Below are 22,112 nucleotides of genomic sequence, written 5' to 3' on the forward strand. Positions count from 1 at the left end.
TTCAATCAACGCCTTGTGGTGAATACAAATGCACTAAGCTTTCTCAGATGCAAGTAATGCACCGATTTTACCATGGTGAAAACTCCTGTAAGGCTAGGTAACCTGTGACTAACATGCTGCCACATGAAGGAAAGACTTGGAAGAAGTATCTTGGCTAGCCCCATTTAAGACCTTGCCAGACAAAAAAGAGATGCCCATAACATACGCTGTGAATCAAAATAGAACCCAATCGTTTCATTCAACATCAACTGGAAGGCCATGAAAACTTTCATATAGTATTCTCATGAAGTGAAATCCTGCTCTGCAAAATGACCCTCAACAAGCACAGACATTGTTCTTAATTTTTGGATCTTGGTGGCAATATTAACTCAAACTCAACTGCTTGCCTGATTCCATGAGGTTTGTTCAATTAAGTTGCTACATTTTGTTTTAGTTCAAAATGGCCATAAGCTATAAAGTTCGCTAAAATAAACCATTGCTTTCTTTAAATCATAGATGAGACAAAGATATAGAGAAAGTGATGATGTTATCTGATCAAAACCATATCAAACAACCCAAAACAACTTCCTAGGAAAAAAAGACTGAAAAAAATACACTAATGCACTTCTGGTACTATCCAATAATAGCACATTAGGATTCATCAATGTAAATCTGTGATTGTAAATGAGTGATGAAACTATAATCAAGTTTTAAAATGGCAGCAATAGGAAAAAAAAAAGCAATATAAAACAGTACAGTCTTACTACTGCAAGTGCACCCTTTCTCTACACCATCTTTTTCACATTTACTGGTTCAGTTTCTTTTATAATCTCACCAACAATTTTGGTCTATATTTTTCTCATATATATTACGCAAATACACAGACAAACCTCAGCTTTTAAATAAGAACTTAGTCTCTGCAAAGAATAATGGTAGAGTTACTTAAATTCACACAGAAAAGTTTCCTGATTGCCACAGCAGAGGGGACTTCTCATGCTAAGTATCATCACAACACCATGAAAAATCACTTCATTCTAAGTTTTCCCCTAGTGCGTATCACTTGCGCTGACTATCAGCACACTAAGTACGTTTGCCTCCTCTTTCCTATTTCACCTAATCAGTTCACAGTAGTTGAGCAATGCACCCAGTTTAGGAGCTCCCTATGGAATTTTACCCAACAGAAATCCTAGAATAGGGGAAAAGCTGAAATATTAATACCTGGTATCTTTCAGCTGGAAGAAGGAGGAACATTCAAAAGCAATTCTAAATATTGCTTGTAAGATACACAGATAGTTCAAGTCATCAGTAAAAGACACTTAGATTCTGTAACCATCAAGATGACGCCACCCACAGAAACCAGAAATAATAATCTTTCTTTGCATAGTATGGATCCTTTGCAATTGGAAATTGTAAATTAAGTATAACGCACAGTATGAATGCACGTAGATCTACCTTATGCTGCTCAAGCTTTCGGTGTATTGTATTTGCTGTTTCCTCATGAGCTTGCTGAATAGTTACTTCTTCCCTCAGAGCAGCCTCTGCTCTATACAGCCAAGCACCTATTGTTCCCAAAGGTGCAGGAAGAGATTTATCAAGGTGTATATGCCAATCAAGTAGCTAGGAAATAAAAGTAAGAGGACTGAACATCCCTCCTTGCTTAATTATACAAACAAATATCTTGAGAAAATTTAGACTTTATACTGTAAGACCAAACACCCAATAATAGTGTATGTTTGAGACATAACCCTAGGTATATTACTTCAAATTAATTTTGAAATTATAGCAATCTCACAGGCAACAAAATTTCTTTAATGATTCATTGATTTGGGTATTTTCCTTTCAGAATGATAATTGAGTTACAGAACCAACCACACATAAACTGCAACGACTGACAAGCTAAAGATCTGGAATTTCATCAGTTCATAGGCACAGCAAGGAATGTGAGACCTTCTTCCACCCAATGTCATTTATTTCATGCTTTTGCATAAAATCTTTTTATCTCTGTTTTGAGCATATTTTCTACGTGTGAAGGACTGTGGAGTTGAGAATATAGCAGCAAAGTATCACGTCTTTTTGGCAATCCCAGTTAAGCGAGTGAAAATTAAGAAAACTTGTGTCAGAATATCTGTGAACAGATACTCTGTTGAATATATGACATTAAAAAAAAAATACATGAATATACACTGAGTAATAATTATTTAATAGGTTCTTATTTGGTACACAATATAACTAGCTTGGGATTTTTCATTCAATTATTACAAAATTAGTATAAAATAAACTCCTAATATTAATTTATCATTATTACAACCAGATAAAAAATAACATTAAAGCCTCATTTATTGATAATTTATTCAGTATTATACAGAATTTTTTAAGTCATATTAAAAAAATGTTATATTAGAATCAAAGTACAGTCTTTATCTTAAAGCTCATCTTTGAGCAATATTAAAGCTGATAGTGCAGTAAATATTCTCAAACAAAATGCAAAATAATTCAACAGTGCTAGAAAGTTGGTCCATTTTTAGGTTCCTAATGCCAATAAAATCGATAGCAAACAGATGTCTAAATGATTTTAAATTCTCGTCCTTCATTTAATAAAAGATATATAGCATAGTAATTTTCAACTTACCCTGGAAGAAACTCTGTCCCATGCTTGCTTCACCATAGCTTGATCAAGTGATAATTTACCATCTTTCCTTAATGACTGGGTTACAAGTTCAATCTGTTTCCTTTTTACCTCATATTGTACTCTGAAGTGCTTAAATGACTGCACAAAGAGAAAATAAAATCAATGTTGTAAAGAGTTAAACAAGTAAATTCTTCAGTATTTATGTAGTACTACAACCTATGACAATTTTGTACTGATAGAAGTCATAACCTTTCCCAAAGAGGAGTAGCAGTAAGCTTTTATAATTACACTGAAATGTATTTTATTTAAGGTATATAGAGACTTCAGAATCCTCCAGTGAAATATAGACAGGATTTTTGTATTTCCCTTCTGTTATCAGATGCCTGAATGCTATATGAAAGGAAATAATAACTGATCAGATAAACTAGCAAACAGATTAAATGCTACTCGAGCCACACACTGGCTGCTTCTACAGAGCAGCCATGCTTCAGGAGAAAATATAGGCCAAGATTTATATTGCTGATGTAGACATTAACCTTTGAGAGAGGAGTTAAACATTAAGCTCTAAACCCTGTCCTCTCCCTCTGTCACCTCATCAGAGCCTTAAGTCACAATTCCCATCTGAGCTATATCATGCAGGATCTGGAACGACTATACAGACACATGCTCGCTTCTAAGTAGGACAGTCCTTCTTCACACTGCTAGAAAAAACTCTGTGTTAGGCAAACCATCTGTGCACTGTTCTACATAGGAAAGCTGGAGCTGACATTATAATTCCTCCACCAATAAAAGGCAAGACAATTTGTGTCCTTATTTCTTTAAACTACAGTATACTGACTTCCATATATACAGTTTGTACAAAATACAAATACAACACGTTACACATAATGATGACAGTGATGATTTACCATACAAAATTTTCACTACTGCTTACCTGGTATTTCTCCTGTAAGCTTGTTTCTGCCATTTGTGCTCGGGCTAAGTCTCTTTCAAATTGTTCTGCCCACACTTTTAGGTCTCTCAGCATCAGTCTGTCTTCCTTCTATGATTTAGTACAACCACACACAAGAAAAATATTGCAGCCTATTAGTAGAGGTGTCAGATACAGTCCAGAAATTAACATCTTTCTAGTAAGTTCAGGTCACTAGTTGTAAGGAAAGACAATGGAACATCTAGGTCCAATTCTCTTATCTTCATATAGGCTGGCAGAAAAGCATTTCCTGAGTATAAGAGAACTCAGCATTTAGATGTGAGTCTAAGAGTGGTGAAATAATGACAATTCGGTACACTGCAGTGTTAGAGATATTACTTCTAACCTGATGTCAAATTAGCACACAAAGTCCTTTACATATACCTCAAAAGGTAGTTTTAATCTTCCACATATTTGCAGAGTAAATTTTCAGTAATAGTTAACTGAGCTGAGACAGGAGAGGATTTTATCATCTACCACCATTTTATTTCTGATTGACTTCAGGGCAATCCTTGACATCAAGCTTCAAGCTCAGAAGTTGGCAAAATATTTTGATAGAAAATGTTTTAGCAAGGAAAATGAAAAGAAAGAAAGCCCAGTTGTATTCAGTTTCTTTTCCTTACCATAATTTTATGGCTTTGAAGAACAGCCTATCTGTTTCACAGTTTTGCTTTAATGCTTCAGTCTGCCATAGTATTGATGCTTTGCAATGCTGCAAAATTCACTGCAGTATTAAGTGACATGGTAGTAAACAGAAAAATAGTAACAGGAAATCTCAGGTCTGTGAGGATGTTATATGAGAAAGATTTTTTGTGCACTGTGTAAGCAGGCTCATCAAGTAGGACACAAGTGTCTGTCTGAGATTTCCAAATAAGGGACCATATGTGGTGGCTATTAACAGAAGCTACTCTTTGAAACAAAAGAAGACATATTACTGCTAAAATGTGGCTGAAAAAGATTTATTAGAGTGAAAAAATGCAACAGCACATCACATGAGTTAATCACCTAAAATGAGTAATTAAGTTTCAAGCATTACATGAAAGAAGAAAAAATGTGCCACATGATAAAAAAGAACAGCCACTGACCGTATGTAGGAAACAAAGTACTTTTTCATAACTTTCTCTGGAGAAAAGAGTCAATTATGGTTACTTTCTTTGAAAGCTGCCTCAAATATTTAATGTATAACTTCCTTTAATAATTTTAAAAGCATTCAACTATTGCTTTATTTCAGCTGAGGAAAGGGCAGGATACTCAGATAGGAAAGAAACCCTTCTTTGATGTACTTCTGCTAATTCTCTTGCTGATCCTCTACTCAGTACAGTGCCAGCTGTTTGGACAGACTTTGCACAACAGATTGTGCTAGGTAAGTTCTGTCTGGGTAGTTTCAGCAAGGTTAACATGGTATTAGAGCAGCTGTGCTGGAACAAAGTTTGCTACAGCTCATGCTCCTGTCTTCTGACACTTGCCAAAACTTGGTACCCGAGAAACATGATAGGACACATATGACACCTCCCTACTCCAGCTATTTGTAATGCTAAGGTTTCCTTGTCTGCACATACAGTCTCAAGAAGCTAAAACTCCTACTGTTTTCAACTTCTCAAATCATTTAAATATAGAGAAGAAAGATAAAATTCCTACTCTTCTGGTCTGATAGTTGGCTCTATGTGTGGGAAAATAACACCAATATTCTTTGAGACAAACAGTAAAGCCAGGAATACTCCCTCATGAGGAGAAAAATACAAGAGCCAATTCTTAACTCATCCGCCATCAGAAACTTTAAATGCCCTCCATTCATTAGAAGTTATAACTTTAGTGATGTCTCTATTAGTATTCAACTGTCAGCTCCATAAAGACAATACCAGACTATGCATCTTATAGCATCACAGAATCTATTATAGTTTGAATCACAGAATCATTTTGGTTAGAAGAGACCTCCAAAGGTCATCAACCCCCCTGCAATATTAATGGATTGGAAGTCCTGTAACAATCCTACTAACTGAAACTTTAAGTATGCCAGTCTGAAGTCAGGAAGAGACTAAGCGTGTCACAATGTTCTGTACCTTACTTTTAGTTCAACTATAAAATTAGTTTTGTAAAACACTGGCTTTTACTCCTGTATAGCTCACGTTCATATTGCTGCAAAGCACCTCCTCAAGGCCAGTCTGCCAAACCACCTGTGTGGCTGCAACTGTTCATACAGTTGCATACATAAATAGGTATTTTGCAAGATTCCTGTCAGCACAGCTTTAAAATTTAATAATGGCTAAAATTGTGTCTGACCAAATTTTTTTGAAATAGAGTACCATTGCAATCAAGAACACCTCTGGTACCTGAAGATAACACAGGAACAGCTGCAGCTCTCTTAAATCACATACCATTTTTCCAACATTAAGTGAAAAGACCAAGCTAACAGGTGGCATTGCGTCTTCTGTGATTTACCCCCACACTATTTAGTAAGACAGCTTTTTGGTTACTTTGTTTAATTGCAGAAAATGTAGGTGTTTCAGTAACCACCTGTTTGAATGCTGTTAAAGACAATGTATGATAAGCATTTTATTTATTTATTCATATATTTTCACAGGTTTCCATTTCAGTGCATCACTTATCACCTGCAAACACAGTTCTACGGTCCCTGGTTGACACAAAGGCATTTTAGAGTCTCAGTTTGGGTAACTGACATAAAATATTCACTTTCGTAGACAGCAAGGCACCTGTCACCAATGACCCCCAGGTTTAATGAGCTATCGTTCTTAAAATATGACTTTCATGAGTGCATAGTAAAAAAAAAAAAAAATTGAAAGGATATTATTACAGATATGCAAACAATTTTCTAAAGCCTGCGCATCTGAAGTAGCGTAAAGATCAGAACATAAACCATCCAAAAAAAGTTATCTAGGATAATTATAACCATTTGTGCTTTTCCCATCTTGAGGATCATTGATCTCCAATCACATTTATTTCAGTTTATCTAAGCCACTATGACTTTTTCTGCGTAACACTTCCAAACAACATTTCAAAGTATTAATTTATCCTGATACTATTCTATGAATATTCACTGATTTGCCGAGGTGAACAGAACTCAAATGCCAAGGAACATCAAAGAAGGTAATTAGAGAAAAGCATTTATGAGTTCCAATAGAAGGGGGTACAATTTAAATTTACAAAGGAAGTTTTTGGCCCAGAATCAAAGTCAAAACATTATTTTTTTAACTTATATGCTGGAGTTAATTTGAAAATTACATAATAGAGAATACTTCAGTGTTTGAAGGGCTAAAAATAGGCATCTGTGTTTCATGCTAAATTTAATTATGGACTGGAAAATGAGTTCTTTGTTAGGTTCTTTAATATGTAATTATAAACTAGGTGAACTGTTCAAATTCCCAGGCACAGGCAGAACAGAATTTTCAAATATGAACTTTTATATCTAAAAAACTAATTCACCTGTTTTTAGGGGTGTTGAACTATTTTATTTCCTATGTGCTAAAAAATCAAGTCCCTTTAAAAATGTTTATAAATTAATTCAATTAATTATTCTATTCCTTTTGAAAACTCAGGCTTATATTTATGTGATACTGGATGTGTATGTGTAACTGAAACATATTCACTGACAAGACTATCACAGATGCATGGTGAATGCTGAGCCAAGCATCATCTTCAGGGATGAGCCAATAATACCTGTCTGTAAAAGCAGACAGTAAATCACTGAAAGAGCTCAGAAAGTTATTTTTGTACCTTCTGCTCAGGAAATTCCTCTTATATTGGGGAACTATTCTTGAATAAGGATGTTGGAGGTGACAGGATTATCTTCTGAATTACTCCCTCATCAGAGCAAAAGAAGGGAAATACTTTGAAGGAGCATACTTCCTTATTGTTAAATTTATACCAAAATAAAGAAATTGACAGAACTTTCACCACCTCAAATCTTCACTAGCTTCAGCAGCAATGCACTGGGCCTGTATAAGTCTCAGAATGTACAGCAAGGTCCCATTTAAGCTGCCCAAACTTACTTGAATGGGTTGGGAAGATCGGAATAATTCTGCTATCAGTATTAATCTACACTTCAACACATAGCACTAGTTAGATATACAAAGTATGAGGTGAACCCTTGATCATACTTACTTGAAAATAACCTATAGTTTATATATTAAAAAAAAAAACCAAAACAACAAAACAAAATAAAAACCAAATCCAAAACAATAACAAAACCCACACACAAAAATGAGTGTGGAACCAAGCTAATTAATTGGATCAGGTCAAACTATAACCCTACTGACTGACTGGAGTGACACCTGTTATTTGTTTCATAATATATTCACTTCTGCAGTCTTCCAGTTTCACCTCTGAATGTTCATTCCAAATGAACATTCAGTTAATACTAGAAAATATAACTATCTAAAGTTTTAATCTAAGATGATTAAAAAAGCATATTTTTTTTAAATAGCATTTATATGAAAAAAAGGAGCAGCACATATCATGCACATGAATTACACATGAATGTTCTCTCCTTCCAAACCACAGTCCACATACGTCACTTACACAATCATCTATACAATCTAGTATCTACTCTATAAACCTAGACAAAAATAACCATCTAGAATGAGATGAAATGAGTAGAAACAGCAATCTATAATCTATTTTTCATGTTTATATCTTCATTTCAGAAAACCCAAAGCACAATTTAAAAATTATTAAAGGAAAGTTTACTTGCTTTTCTATGATATTTTTCTGAAATTATTTGCAAAATTGAGGCTGTTAGTATAGGCTCATGTAAGAAAGAAGACTTAGACTTATTATGTTTATCTACTTCCTTTTTTGAAAGATTAACATAAGGCTAGCTAACGAATGTACATAAACCCACATAAAATCTGAAGTCAAGTAAGTGCAGGCTAAAACCAGGTAACAACCATGAAAGTGCAGTTCAAGCTGTTATTCTGGAGTATATCACCCTTACCTTAAATTTCACAAAAGAAATCACAAAAGTCGGGATTGCTTGAAGTTCCTAGCAATATGAATCAAATGGGAAAGCAAGGAGAGGAAAAAAAAAGGGCAAACAAAATAAAGCAAACAGGCAGAAAGGCCACAAAGAAAAATACAAGAGCCACACTTGTAAGAATACAAGATGTACTTAGAATATTACCAAGTTCCTGTGCCTGTATCATATCTAGTAAAGTAGTTTTCATATTAGATCTGAAGCCTTGAAAATGCTTTCACGGGCGAGACATCCACAACCTCTCTGGGAAACCTCTTCCAATGTGTTACCACCCTCATAGTGAAGAAATTTTCCCTAATATATAGATGTTTTTTCCTAATTCATTAGTTTACCTTTCACAGCTCATCCGCTAGAGTGTCTGTGGGTATAGTCAGAGGGAAACAGAGCATGGAGTGACTGAGTCCTGCACTCTCCTACATTGTCTCTGCATAAACTCAGGAAAAGGCAGTAAGGATGTTCCTCAAAATCCAACCCCAGCACAGGCAGCAGACCTAGCCAAGGCTGTTGGCAGCAGAAACTGCATTGTGTGCCATGATATAGAGACAATGGAGCTGCCTTAGCCTGCCACAGATCACAGCATGAAGCTTCAGTGTTCACACCCTCTGCTTCAGCAGCCTCACTGTTCAGTGGGATGCTATGGCATCAGAACATGTATGTCCTCAGACTGATGCTGCAGTGAGGAAAACTTAAAACTGCAGCGATCAGGCACTAGAATTGGACAGCAAAGCTGCAGCAGCCTTAGCCACACAACGCTGTAAGGAAGGAGATTCACTGCTTTCAAAGCTCTTCTGTAACTGTAGGGAATGCAAAGAGACACAGATAAAAAATGCTTCCTCTTTCTTTCTTGCTGGGGCTGAGCAGATTGTCTCAGCAGTGTTTCCTGTGTTTGCCATGAAGCAAGCAAATGATCAGGGTTAGGAAGTGAGTCATGATCACTTGGCATCACTGAGTATAGCCATTCTAATACAAAAACAATGCACTAGAGCATACAGGAAACAAAAACCAAGAAAAAGACATGACTGAAAACAGTTCCTTAGAGCGAACAGTTAAACATCACTGTGCAACAGAAAGAAACCTGTGTCAAAATTTTAACTGCCTCCCAAGCCTAAAAGCCCAGAGGCTAAACCTAAGCAATCTCTTGGCCTATTCTTGTTCTTATCAAGAAACCAAGTGTGACAGAAACAAAAGTGATGCATTTCTTCAGGTAACAAATTATTGCAGTCTTGTTGGTGTTATGCTTGAAAGCGTCTTTGGGAACTTTAGAATCCATAGGTTTGCTACTAGTTACAATAGCTGTTTCTGTTATTTTTGGCTCCTACTGCTGAAAATAGGAAAATCTCTACGGGATCACCATTCTGTTTTCTCCGTCTACTAGTAAACATCTGCAACACTGGTCCTTTATTCTCACCTGATGTTTCCCAGTTTTTTTACTGTGCTTGCATTTCACTTGAACTGCTCATCAAAAGGAAACATAATAAACTATAAAGCTAGAAAACTAAAAAGCTATAAAATGGATTTACAAAAACTTAATTGTATGCACGATAAACTTACATCATTCTCCTGCACATCAGTCACTGTATGATGAGGATCAGGATAGTACTTCAAAAACTGGGCTACATAGGTCATGACGGACTTTTCATCTGGCTTGTCAACATCCACATCTAGACAAATACAGAACACAGTAAATTAATCTTTAGCTGAATGGCACAAATGTCTAAACAGTATGAATTATCACATCTGATTTAACACATGCAAGTAGTTAAAATTTTTTTCAACTATGCACTAGGTACCTTCTGGATCAAGGAGCCTTGGAATTCCTAGTTCTGCTTCTGCAATTGTGAAAGCTTCTTCCAGGTTTTCTCTATTTGACCTTCCTTTCACTTTCTCCATATCCACTAAATCTGGACGGATAGCATGGATAATGGAATGAAATGCAACACCACTCCTCCAGCTTTGTCCGAAATCTTTGATTTCAATTCCAACTTGCCTGAAAATATGAAAGAAAAAAAAAATTACTTTCAACAACATCAGGACTAAATGAAATAAGGGAGGAGCCCCACTGGCTAGCAATTATTAACCCTAAACCACTTGTGGTCTCTGTAATGTTAATCAGGTTGACTGTAGCTCCATTGCATAAATTCATTTCTGCCTATGAAGAGCCAAGAGTTTTTTGTCATATATATACTGCATTTGTCTCCAGTAGACTTGCTAGTGGCAATAAGCCAACGGTATTCTAAACAAATGAAGTGCATCAAGGTTCTCAAGGTTAATGTACAACACAGTCTGTGTATGTAAACAGCTCCATTCATTATTTTCTCCTCCTCACTACTTCGTACTAAGTACTTCGTATCTCCCTCTATTATGACTACTGCAGTTCAGCAAGGTACACCAGTATCATAAAAACAAACAAACAAACCAACCCAAAACTTCAGTAATCTGATGTCTTGCAAAATGAAAGCATGAACAGTGACATCACTGCTGTTCAGGAGAAAACGTAGCAGAAATTTATATATATTCTTACCAAACTTACATTTCAACTAAAATATAAACACAAATCAAAAAATACCAATATACAATGAGAAAGTAATTAGAACTGCATCACACTCTGACTGCATCTTCTAAAAGTAATTCTGAAAGATACGGTGGTCTAGCGACTGCAAGACTGTTTTTTTACTTTGAGCATCCAAACTTCCTTTGAGGACACATTTAGACACTAAGGTAGCCTTATTATTGGGAGGCTTACAGCAAGAGTAGCTCTGAATGAAGGCCTCATTCAAAGCTCACTGTAATCAGTGAAAGCCTTTTAGTGACTTTAGCGAGTTTGCAAATTACAATGTGAAGCAGGGCTAGGCAAAGTGTACCATCCTTCCTCTAGGCTTCTTTCAACTCATTTCACCTACTCTTTCTGATAATGCTGATGGTTTCATTTATGAATGTCTTTCTGTTTTGTTTGCTTACATGTCTGGAAACTGCAACTGATCACTTTCAGTTGCCTGTCCCTTACCCACAACAGTGCAGTAGGAAGAATGCCAAATGACACATTGGATTGTACTGCACCACAAATTACTGTATTCTACCTACTTATTGGAGAACTGGAGATAGTCTGTATCTTTACAGTTATATTTCTTTTCTTTGATGCACCATTCCATAACTAGCTGTTTTCTCCCTGTATTTTGCATGACTGACCTCTTCAAATAGCAGTGATTCCTTGATTTGAACAATTAAATCCATTTTATTATTTTAAATCTTTGATTTTTATTTTCTTATTGTGGAAGCTATCAAACTACACTTGCATCTTTGATCTAATTTATGCGCTTTTTTATGACATTTTGGAAGCATAACAGACATGGGATAATTATGCTAAATAATGGAGAAGATTCTTAATAAGAGATAGCAAGCTACAACTCAAAAATAACTTAGATTAAATAAAATGAAAGCTCAGGGCAACTTCTGTAGTAATAAGTCCCTTATATCACAAACCTGCAGAAAGATATTCACAATTTTTTTGTCCCCAGGCTCTCACCAGTATTTTGTGCTCCTACAAACTCTGCCAGTAAATAATGCTAAGCCAGTGTGGGACTTTCATTGTTACATTGAGTGTTTTGGCAGGACTATTTACACTGTCATTCAGAAATCTAATTCCCCTTTCAGTTCCTCATTCTGCCAAAGATAATCCCACTCACTATTCAGAATCTATAAAATATGATTGTTTGTGAAATAATACAAAACATTATTTATTACTTATTTTATGGTGGCAATATTTAGCAGCCTCAGTTGCCGAAAAGAATATGATCACAGGGAGGTACTACATAAATACTGAGCAAAAGGACAATCCCTGACTGAGGGAGTTTAGAATCTGAAGAAGACTGCACTTGAGATACATTCACTTTATGTGTATGTTACTTACTTTGCTGCTGTGTATTGTATCCATTTTAACAAAGCCTTCCTGGCACTTCCTTGGACCTTGGTTACCACCTTCCGTTTGCTTGGGGGACTTGCAGTTTCTGAACTGACAACACTCTCCACAGAGGAAGCACTGCCTGACAATGCCTGCAGCTGTGGGAGGTTGCTGGTAAGCTCTTCAATCTGTGGGGATAAAAATATTAATGGACTGTTTGTAGATAACCTTAATTCTCACCGGTTTCTTAAATAATTTCCTAATGCAACTGACAAAATAAAGTTGGGCAGAAGCTACAATTAACATGCCGTGTTAACTGTACATTAAAATAGCTTCAAAAATGCTAATGTATGTGCCCATATAATGGTCTTAATTTCAGAGAGTACAAGACATTTAGCAGCTATTGACTTTCTTAGCACCCTAAAGCTGGAACAATATGCAAGTTTGTCATGTTATCTCTTAACAACAAATTACCATTGAAACAGGAGACAATGGCTTACATTCATCTTGAATTCAAAATATAAAACACTTGACTAATTTCAGAGAAGGCTCATTAGATTAAAGAATGGAAGTGACCTCAATGATCTCATCTAGATAACTCTTCATTTACCACTGTACTATTTTGGCATAAATTCAGTTGTGGTCTTGCTTAGAGGTACCTTGCTAAGTCATAGTGAGCATACTGCAGGCAAAGAGCATTAGTAGTGTTTGTGGAGGGTGTATGACAGTTATTTGCATCATGCCTCTCATTAAATGAAAATCATTAACTTGATTCTTCTAAGAACATGAATTTGATTAACGCTTTGGTTCTTTAACATAAAAAGGTTATATCTAAAGGATAATGCAACTGTCCGTGCTATGCTGTCTACATAAAAACAAAGTTTTGCCACATCACAGAATGTGTCTGCCATAATGAGAACCACACCTCTCATGCATTTCTGCTTTCATTCGTGTTAAAATGATGTATCTGTTTGTGACAACTAAAAAAAAGTGCATTAAAAAAAAAAAACAAATTAGAGTTTCAGTAACTCTGAGAACCATACTTTTCCTCATTTATCTCACTGAGCTATAAATTAAAAAGACAACATTAGTATCATTCTGGTTAACTTTTCTTCTGAGAAGGAGATCTGAACCACTGATGTGTCACATTGGTTGATGCTTAGAACAGCATCCCTGAGACATGACAGCTATATCATAAGAGAAGTAAAGCCAAAGAACTCCACAAAGAAAATCAACAAAATTAGCTGGGTTTTCGATTGTTGAGCAGTGACTCATTTTGTTAACTCTTATGGACAGGATTTAGAAAAGCATTTTTCTCTTCAACCTAACTTCAACAGAATGCAAATGATCTCTCCTCTATAAATTCAAACCCCTCTCAATCTACACCATTCACAGCTAAATTCAATCCTGCATCCCCCAGTGAAATCAGTGTGTTTACATGTATTGAAAATAATTACTCTGACATTGAGTGCACTGGAATTAGACATACAGCACAATCACCACTGAGGTTACTAAAGGTACTTGTAACAGGAATCCATAATTCTACTATCTTACTTTGTTGCTCTGCTGTGTTCTTCAGAGAAGGTAGAAGAGTATGTTTCACTGATGAAGGACCCCCATCCCTGGCCAAGACCAATCTATTCCAAAGATAAATATGCAATTCTACCCAATGTGAAGTACCCCTACCATCAACTGCTGTTTGTTATTTTTTTACTCAGGATCAGATTCTCAGCTACCTGTAAAAGTGACTTAGCTATGGTGAAGGACTGGAACTATATACCATTTCATATGAAACAATGACCTGAACCATTATTTGAGCAACCTATACTGAAGTATAAAAAAAAGTAGTACCTGAAAATATAAAATTATGGTCCACATCAAGCCAAGCACAATAGAAGGCCTGCCATCAGCAATATCAGTTGAGTTTATGTTGACAAGTTTAATCTATATAGGAAAGAAAACGTGTTACTACCACACACGAAGAATGATAGTTATGAAATGCATTTCCAAAAGGTTTTATATTTTTATCGCATTTTTGTAATCAAATAATGTTTTTTAATTTAGAAAAAAAATAATCACTGAATGGTGCAACTTCACTTTTTAGATAAGTATACCTATAGGCAATGAAAGATTTTTAAGACCATTACATGCTATTTGCGGAAAAAAAAAATTCATTTCAAGTAGAAAGAACAATAAAAATTACATAGAACCATTGTACAAACCGGAGATCCTCTGTATATGGACTAGCATGAAAAGCAAAAGGAAAAACATGATACAAAAATAAGTTTTAAATTATTACTTATTAGGTAAATGCATTAATTTAATTTTATAATAAAAAGCACATTCTTGGCACATCTTACAATACAATTAATAAGAAAAGCAGGGATTTCTTTCTATAGCTCTGTTAGATTTGGAATAAAAAAGAGAAGTGAGTTTGAGAATAAACAAGAAAAGGGAGCTAGAAAGCATAAAAGAAACATAAGAGAAAAAAGAATGCCTAAGTTCTCCAATAGAGAGCCTCTTATTGTAAAGATTATCACCACCAATTAAGGCTCCCTTGCAAGACAAACCTGACTATAGTTCTTTTAAAACAAGAAAAGAGTAGGAAAAAAATGCTAATCTATAGTCTGAATAAAATATTACCCTAAAAGAAGCTCACAAGACAAATGGCAGTAAAGGAGTGGATAAAGAGTGTATCATAAAGAAACTAACAGGTAGATAATGTTCAAGGAACTGGAATAAAAACAGGTAGTTTTGGAAAATTAGCAAATAAGCTAATAGTAAAGCAAAACTAAGAGTCTGCCATCAATCACGATATAAAAATGAAGGGCTGCTAAAATGTTCATGCAATGCAAGCTTGTTCATGGACAAAGGTTATGGAAAAACCTTGGAGAATAGGTTAAAGAAAAGCAGGAGAAAGACTAGGTGACATCATTTAAAACAACCCATTAAAAAACACCAAAAGCAAAAAAAATATTGGTCTTCTGGGCTGTTTAGTTCTTTTCCGAATCAAAACTCCACAGCCTACTAGGGAAGAGGCAGAGGAGAAATCCCCACAGGTTTTATTTCCAACCATCACCAAGAAACCTGACAAAACTCTTGACAAAATTGACATTACTTGCTTCTCTACCACTCAGTAAGGAAAATTTTCTATTAACTACCTGAAGAAAAATATATGAAGAATCCCATTTTCTTAGCTGGACCAATTCCAATAGAAGCTTTTGTTTTTCTAGAAAGCAACATTTTTCTTACCTGTATTAAAGATCAAAAGATTTACATGGACTCAGATAAATCTTCTGATTAGGCTACTGTTCACAAAAGCATAGCCTATCTAGTCTAGTTATTGTGTTACCTCTGTCCTATACTCTATTAAAATGGATCTAAACCTATAAAATAAACTTTCCAGAACCACAAAAGAAAACCAGTTTGGTTCAGAATTCTATTTGTTAATTGCCAGCTGCATTTTTGCAGTATGACAGTCTGTTTTGAGAGTGAAGATAGGAAGTTGATTAAATGCTTTACTTTACTTAAATGCTTTACTTAAATAAACTTTACTTATGGAAGTAGCCATGGAGGAAGGACACCCTGCTGGCTGTGCATAGCGACCTGTCCCTGTTCATTCACCTCTGAGGATAGAGCAGGGACTACACACAGCTGCTGAAGAGGCATTTGTTGTCTGAACAGCATTCCCACCTTCTCTGGGAGGAAAAACATGACAGACTGGATAGATGCATCATTTGGGCTAGATTCAACCTAGAGACCACCTGCTAATGCACACACAGTCTACAGGACACACTGCATGTTTCCAACTCTTTCTAGAAGAAATTCTGGCATATTGATAGAAAGTACATAAAGAAAAAAAAAACAACCAAACAAAAAGAACAAAAAACACCAAAAACCAAAGACAAACAAAAGGACAAGTCCAGGTAAAAAAATAAAAAAAAAAAACCAACAAAACACTGCACTCCATTTCTGATCATCTATCTTGCTATATTATATCTGGGATCTGAGCAGGGTTATCGAAAGTTCAAGTCACCCACTATGTTGTGACATGTAAAGTAGGGAAGCATGGGTTTTTTGCTCCTCACCCCAGCTTTGTCTTAGGACATACAGGTCTCACCAGAAAGCAGCTCTCTTTGTATCTAAGCCTCCATAGTAAACCTGTATATGATATGGTTTATATTAACTGTACTACACAGAACAGTGAAATTGTGTGTGAAAGCTGAATTTTGCTTCAGGAATATACTTGTCTTTGCTTTGGTCATACATTTTTTCATTAAAAAAATGTTCTCTTATAGATTTCTTTCTACAGACATCTTGTTTTCCGTGTAACAGAAATATAATTAGCTCAAGATACCATAGGTTTAAAGAGAGGGAAAGAATATCTAAACCAAACAACTTGTGGTGTACAGCATTGTGGAGACAAAATTCATCAAGTGTTATATTTGCACTGAGAAAAATTCAACTAAAATGGAAAAATTAGAACAACAAAATACCTGCAATCTAATTAAAAAAAAAAAACAACCCAAACAACACCAAACAAACCAAAAACAATAGAAGTAATTACAATACTTTTTTCATAGAGAGAAATACAGAGAGAAAAGCCAGGAAAAAAGGCAGAAGTAGATTACTTTTCTTTGATGTTCATACCTAGGTCACACTGAGCTTTTAGGTTCTCTGTCTTTTGTTAAATTTATAAAATATTCTGTTTAATTTCTAAAATGGCCACACAGCACTGACTTTTCCAGCATCAAACCAGGAATTAGTCTGAAGTCCTGCCAAGCTAATAAGGGGTTACACTGTTCTAAATTTTCATGTCTATACTTTCAGGGAGTAGAGTTCCACATGTACAACCTAGACCATAAATCTATTCTTTTCATTATAAATGAATGCCTCTACTGAACTGAAAAGCATTGTTCTTTGCTGAGAACAGCAACAGGAATGTAGGCAACATGAACAACTGAAGAGCACATTAAAAAAAATAAAAAATAAAAGTAAAGGAGATAATCCAAAGCAAGACCAGGTTAGACGAGGCCTTGGGTGATATGATTTAGCGCAAGATGTCCCTGCCCACGGCAGGGGGGTTGGAACTAGGTGATCTTAAGGTCCTTTCCAACCCTAACTACTCTATGAAAAATTACCCTATACGTTGCTACATAGTAGTGTGGGATCTTGTCACTTTTACTTTCTAGCAGCTTTTAGGCACTGTGTAGAAACTGAAAACTGCAAACATAACTCAAATTATGTAGAATAAGAACATTCAGGTGGATACAAATCATACATTTAAAGAAAGAAAAAAAGGAAAGTGCTACCAAACTTACCCGTCTTCCTTCTAGAAACTTAAGAGCTGTGCCAATGTTGGCAACCCAATGAATTCTCTTCAGCTGACGTCCCTGCTCGCAAGGCTTAAAAAGAAAGAACAGTGTAAACTCCAATTAGATTTATACCAATTTGCCACACAAAGATGAAGTTCCAAATAATTCTAAGTATCCATGTACATTCCTGATTTACATGTAAAAATGTTCCTTGGAACAGTAAAATTATATCTTGGCATATACTAACAGGGAGGACTAACAGATATATAGGGAGGTATTATGAAAAAGTTATATTAAAGTTGTCTTAACAACCTCAGGATGCAAGTTGTCAGCTTCAACCCATAAACATCACTAAATCAGAGAACTGTTTTTCTTATGTGAAATGAATTACTACTATTTTTACACACAGATACATATACATATGTATTTGACAGAAGACAACATTATTTCAGTAGAATATTTTTGCTTGCAAAAAATAAGTCCAGGTGGTTGGTATCTTAAAAATCAGTCTGCAGAGAATACATTTTACCTAGGGGATTTTTATCCATTCTCTCTGATATTTTATCGGCATTGAAAACCTCCAACTATCACAAACACTCACTGAACACTGAATTTTGCCGAACTCCAGACATGTAGGCTAAAAGAGGACAGGAGTTCTTTGAGTTAAATGAAGAACATATCCCAGGCTTCCAATACTCTACAGTGGAATTAAATCCCCCAATTAATCTTATATGGTAATGTAAATATAAAACTACTATAATTTAAATTCATGTTCATAGAGTTACAGATGCATTTAACAATGGCCTGCTATATATAGATAATGAAATTCCTCTTGCAGCTACTATAGAATACTTTATTCTGGTATAAATAAGTTTTAAATTAACCAGACATTACTATTGTCTTGCCTTTCATTAATTAATATAGGTAGGATACAATCCAATGAATTTCATTGTAACAGATGGCATCATTAAAATTCTTTTTCCTGTTTTACTACTTCTGTTTTGCCACAAGAGGGAGACTTTCTGTCTTGGAGGAACGGAAAGACAGGTGTATTTCAACAGAGCAGAAACACACTTTGAAGCATAGTTTTTTCCCATGTTACAGTAAGATCATTACAGCAAAAAATTACTCACACCTCCATGGGAGCTCAGAACCAAGGTATATTTATGATTGTATTTGCTGTTGATGTATGCTGTACCTTGTGTTATTGAAATCCGTATTGTTTCTCATTTATATATGGATCCTGTAATTATTTAATCTTTGTCTAGTATTGAAAAACTTCTTGAAGATTTTTTTCTTGAAATAGAACAACTTATTGATCATGCTGAAGCTGTCTTGACTCCATTTCTTAATAATGACTCAAGAAAAATTCATGTGCTTGGGGGGGGGGGGGATCATTATTTGGATTTAATAAAGGTGTTTTTGAGAACCACTGTTGTCTTGGATCAAATGTCTATCGTTGCAAGGCAATTAGATACTTCTCAAACAACTCCTCCTGCCAACCTTAGTGACTATTATGTTCCCCAGGAAGACTGGAAATCCTTATTTGCAAAAATTCAGGAAGCTTTATCTAACGTCGATCCAAATTTTCCTATTCTGGGAAGAACAGCAATTCTATCCTCTGAATTGTATAAAATTCAGGAGGGCAATATCCAGAAAGCAAAAAGGCTTCTTTTGATGGTATGTTAATGCTTTAACGTGGGGTGAATCTGCGGTGGCAGGGTATATTGCTAAATTACAGACTTGGCTGTTGACTCTGTCAGCTTATAGAGGAAAAGATGCCCCAGTCTCTTACAGCCCAAATTCCTACCTGATTTTGGGTGTCACCTCCAATCAAAGGAGAGGTGAAATATGAAAAAGAGGTAAAAGTGTGGCATTTGCAAATTGCCTTCATGTGAGGGAACAGGTAATATCTGAACCCTAGAGCAAGCTGAATGACAGATTGTTGGTCTTCTCCTTCAGATGCCAACACCCGATCTGCAAGCTGGTTTGGAAAACCTGAGAGCCCTTGGCCTAAAAGCCTTTTGGTTTTGTCCAGCACCACAGGCACAAAACTAGCCTGGCTCATAAGAGACAGCTAATTTACCACGTACACACTGTGGCTTCTGTATACAACTTGGCTGTGAAAAAGCTATTTGGCATCATCCAAGGGTCTTTACAGAAGCAGAGCAGCTGTCAAGGTAAATAGATATAGGACCCCATGAAATCTGAGTGGCTGACATTTCCCCCCCACCAAGAGAAGCTATAAATTTAACAAGAAAAGACTGTCATTATTTCCTCAAGATGTATAGAAACAGCTTGCAGTTTAGACCTTGTTTGTGTCACAGAACAATGCCCAGATGAACTGCAAAGACTAATACAAATGAGCAATTTTTAAGAACTACTAAGACAAATTAAACAGAAAATGCAAAGTATCACGAATATCAGTCTGTAATAGTCGTTTGTTTATTTTGTAACCAGATAGCTCTTTCTGTGAATAAACTTACTTTGCTATGTAGTAGTAAGGGGTTTTTAATGGTATTCAAATACAGAAACATATTAGAAAGTTATATCCTAGAGAAGTTATGCAACTATCTTTTATATACAGAAGGAAGGAAGTTCTTACCAGCTTCTGCCCTGAAAGAACCTCCAAAAGGGCAATTAACATTACCCCATCTTTGATATCTTCAAACAGATCATTCACCAGCATAGGAGGATTACGCTGAAAGGGAGAAGACTTCAGATATTACAAAGGCTCACCAGCATTACATTCTGCTTCCCTTCCTATCCTTTGAAAAGAAGCACAAAGAGGGGCTGTTCCCCTTCTTTATGTTTTATAATGTTTAATATCAACATGTCATTCAACTGTTGCTTTGCCACCATATTGTTTAACCTTTCAACGTTTTTGGCACAGAACTGTAACACTAGATGCTTTGTGCCACTAATGATACAATGGGATAAAACCCTGCTCCCTAAAACTAGCAAAGAAACACCCCAACAACAGCCTATGAGTCAACAAAATACTCACAGCTTACAGGTGTACATTTCACATTTCAATCTACTAGCATATTTTGCCTAGTGTCACAGAAATTTCACTCTCTCAGTCTGAGCAGTACATGGAGCTGTGTGAAGAAGGAAGATCCCTAAAGCGGTGTAGCTGGTTGAGCAACACTGCTACTTTCTCACAGCTGACAGTTGTTACACAAAGTTGATGTATTTTCTCTCTCCTCCAGGCCTTGCAGGCTTCCAGTACTGTTAGCACTATGTCAGCTTCTACTAAGACAAATTGCTTGGCATATGTCTTTACATTCAAAAACACAGCAATGATAGTACTGAAAAAATATGTTAACAGATGATGTTTTAGGGATTTTGAGTAACAGGGTCACATCATTAAATTATATCTTCTACAATACATCCCAGTTTGTGGCTCTTGGCTGGTCAGTACTTCAATGATCACAAAATATCTGTTGGAAACAAAAAGTTTAAACTTGTTTCACCTGAAAAAAATGAAGTAAACACCCTTTAGCCCCCATGAGATTGTTAGTGTTCATATACCTGCCAATTAACAAAACACTAATAGTCATACCTGCTAATTCCCTAAAATGACAATCAGACTACAAAATTATTGAAATTACTTTAGATTCAATAATTTACTTTCAGAGTACTTCTGAAATAAAAGGTGGTTGTACAACAACTTGATCTATTACTTCAGTTCTGTAGAAACATAGATTTCAAAAAGATGAACCTAACAAAAGAAACACTGCTCTTGAAAAGGTAAAATTGCTTTAACAAATCAGGAGAATGCAAAGGTTTTCAGTTACCAAAATCAAACCATTCTGGCTTCATTGTTCAGCTTGGATGAACTCACATTTCAATGAGACATTATTTTGGCATAAAGTGAAAAAGTATCTCCTCTGCTGAAAGTAGTTTTCAGCTTAGATTTGATGTGCTCTAATAGCCACAATAATAAAAAAGTCTATTTTCTCTTGCATATAAAATAAAGCAGCATTGCAACTCATTACGAGGGTGTATTTAATCATAGTCCTTTTTCATTTCCTAACTATGCAATAGATAACGGATTGTATTCGTACTTAATATAACACCAGAGAAATCAATGGAGCAAACAGGTCACTGGAGATTAATTTGTCCCAGTCTTGAATCACAGGCAGCTGACATAAATGCAATTAATTTTCCTCACCTTCTATGTTACCATTTCCTGTTTGAAGTTCAGAGCAGCTTTGGTTTTTATCAGTATTATCACACGACATAATACTGAAGAATTTTGTGCTTAAATAATTCAGCAATAAAACAAGAGGATTACATCAGCTGCCACCCTAATCCAACAGGAAGTG

The 22,112-nt window shown here is 35.6% G+C and overlaps 1 protein-coding gene across 15 annotated transcripts in view; it reads right to left on the reverse strand.

Annotated features, from left to right (window-relative positions):
- The window catches only part of SYNE1 (spectrin repeat containing nuclear envelope protein 1), a 291,558-nt gene that overhangs the window by 210,549 nt on the left and 58,897 nt on the right, over positions 1-22,112 (reverse strand). For 12 of the 15 annotated variants that reach the window (XM_062640759.1, XM_062640758.1, XM_062640756.1 and 9 more), the window contains 10 exons: positions 20,387-20,482; positions 17,788-17,871; positions 14,689-14,709; positions 14,318-14,410; positions 12,476-12,654; positions 10,359-10,555; positions 10,120-10,229; positions 3,543-3,650; positions 2,609-2,746; positions 1,432-1,596 (listed from right to left, as the gene is read on the reverse strand). In XM_062640759.1, the coding sequence (XP_062496743.1) occupies positions 1,432-1,596; positions 2,609-2,746; positions 3,543-3,650; positions 10,120-10,229; positions 10,359-10,555; positions 12,476-12,654; positions 14,318-14,410; positions 14,689-14,709; positions 17,788-17,871; positions 20,387-20,482 (1,191 nt within the window). The remainder of the gene's footprint in view (positions 1-1,431; positions 1,597-2,608; positions 2,747-3,542; positions 3,651-10,119; positions 10,230-10,358; positions 10,556-12,475; positions 12,655-14,317; positions 14,411-14,688; positions 14,710-17,787; positions 17,872-20,386; positions 20,483-22,112) is intronic. The other 3 variants (XM_062640760.1, XM_062640771.1, XM_062640770.1) reach the window with 1 other exon arrangement.

This window comes from Pezoporus occidentalis, unplaced genomic scaffold (genome assembly GCF_034315485.1).
Source record: "Pezoporus occidentalis ecotype Australia unplaced genomic scaffold, CSIRO_AGI_Poc_V1 ctg67, whole genome shotgun sequence".
NCBI lineage: Eukaryota > Metazoa > Chordata > Aves > Psittaciformes > Psittacidae > Pezoporus > Pezoporus occidentalis.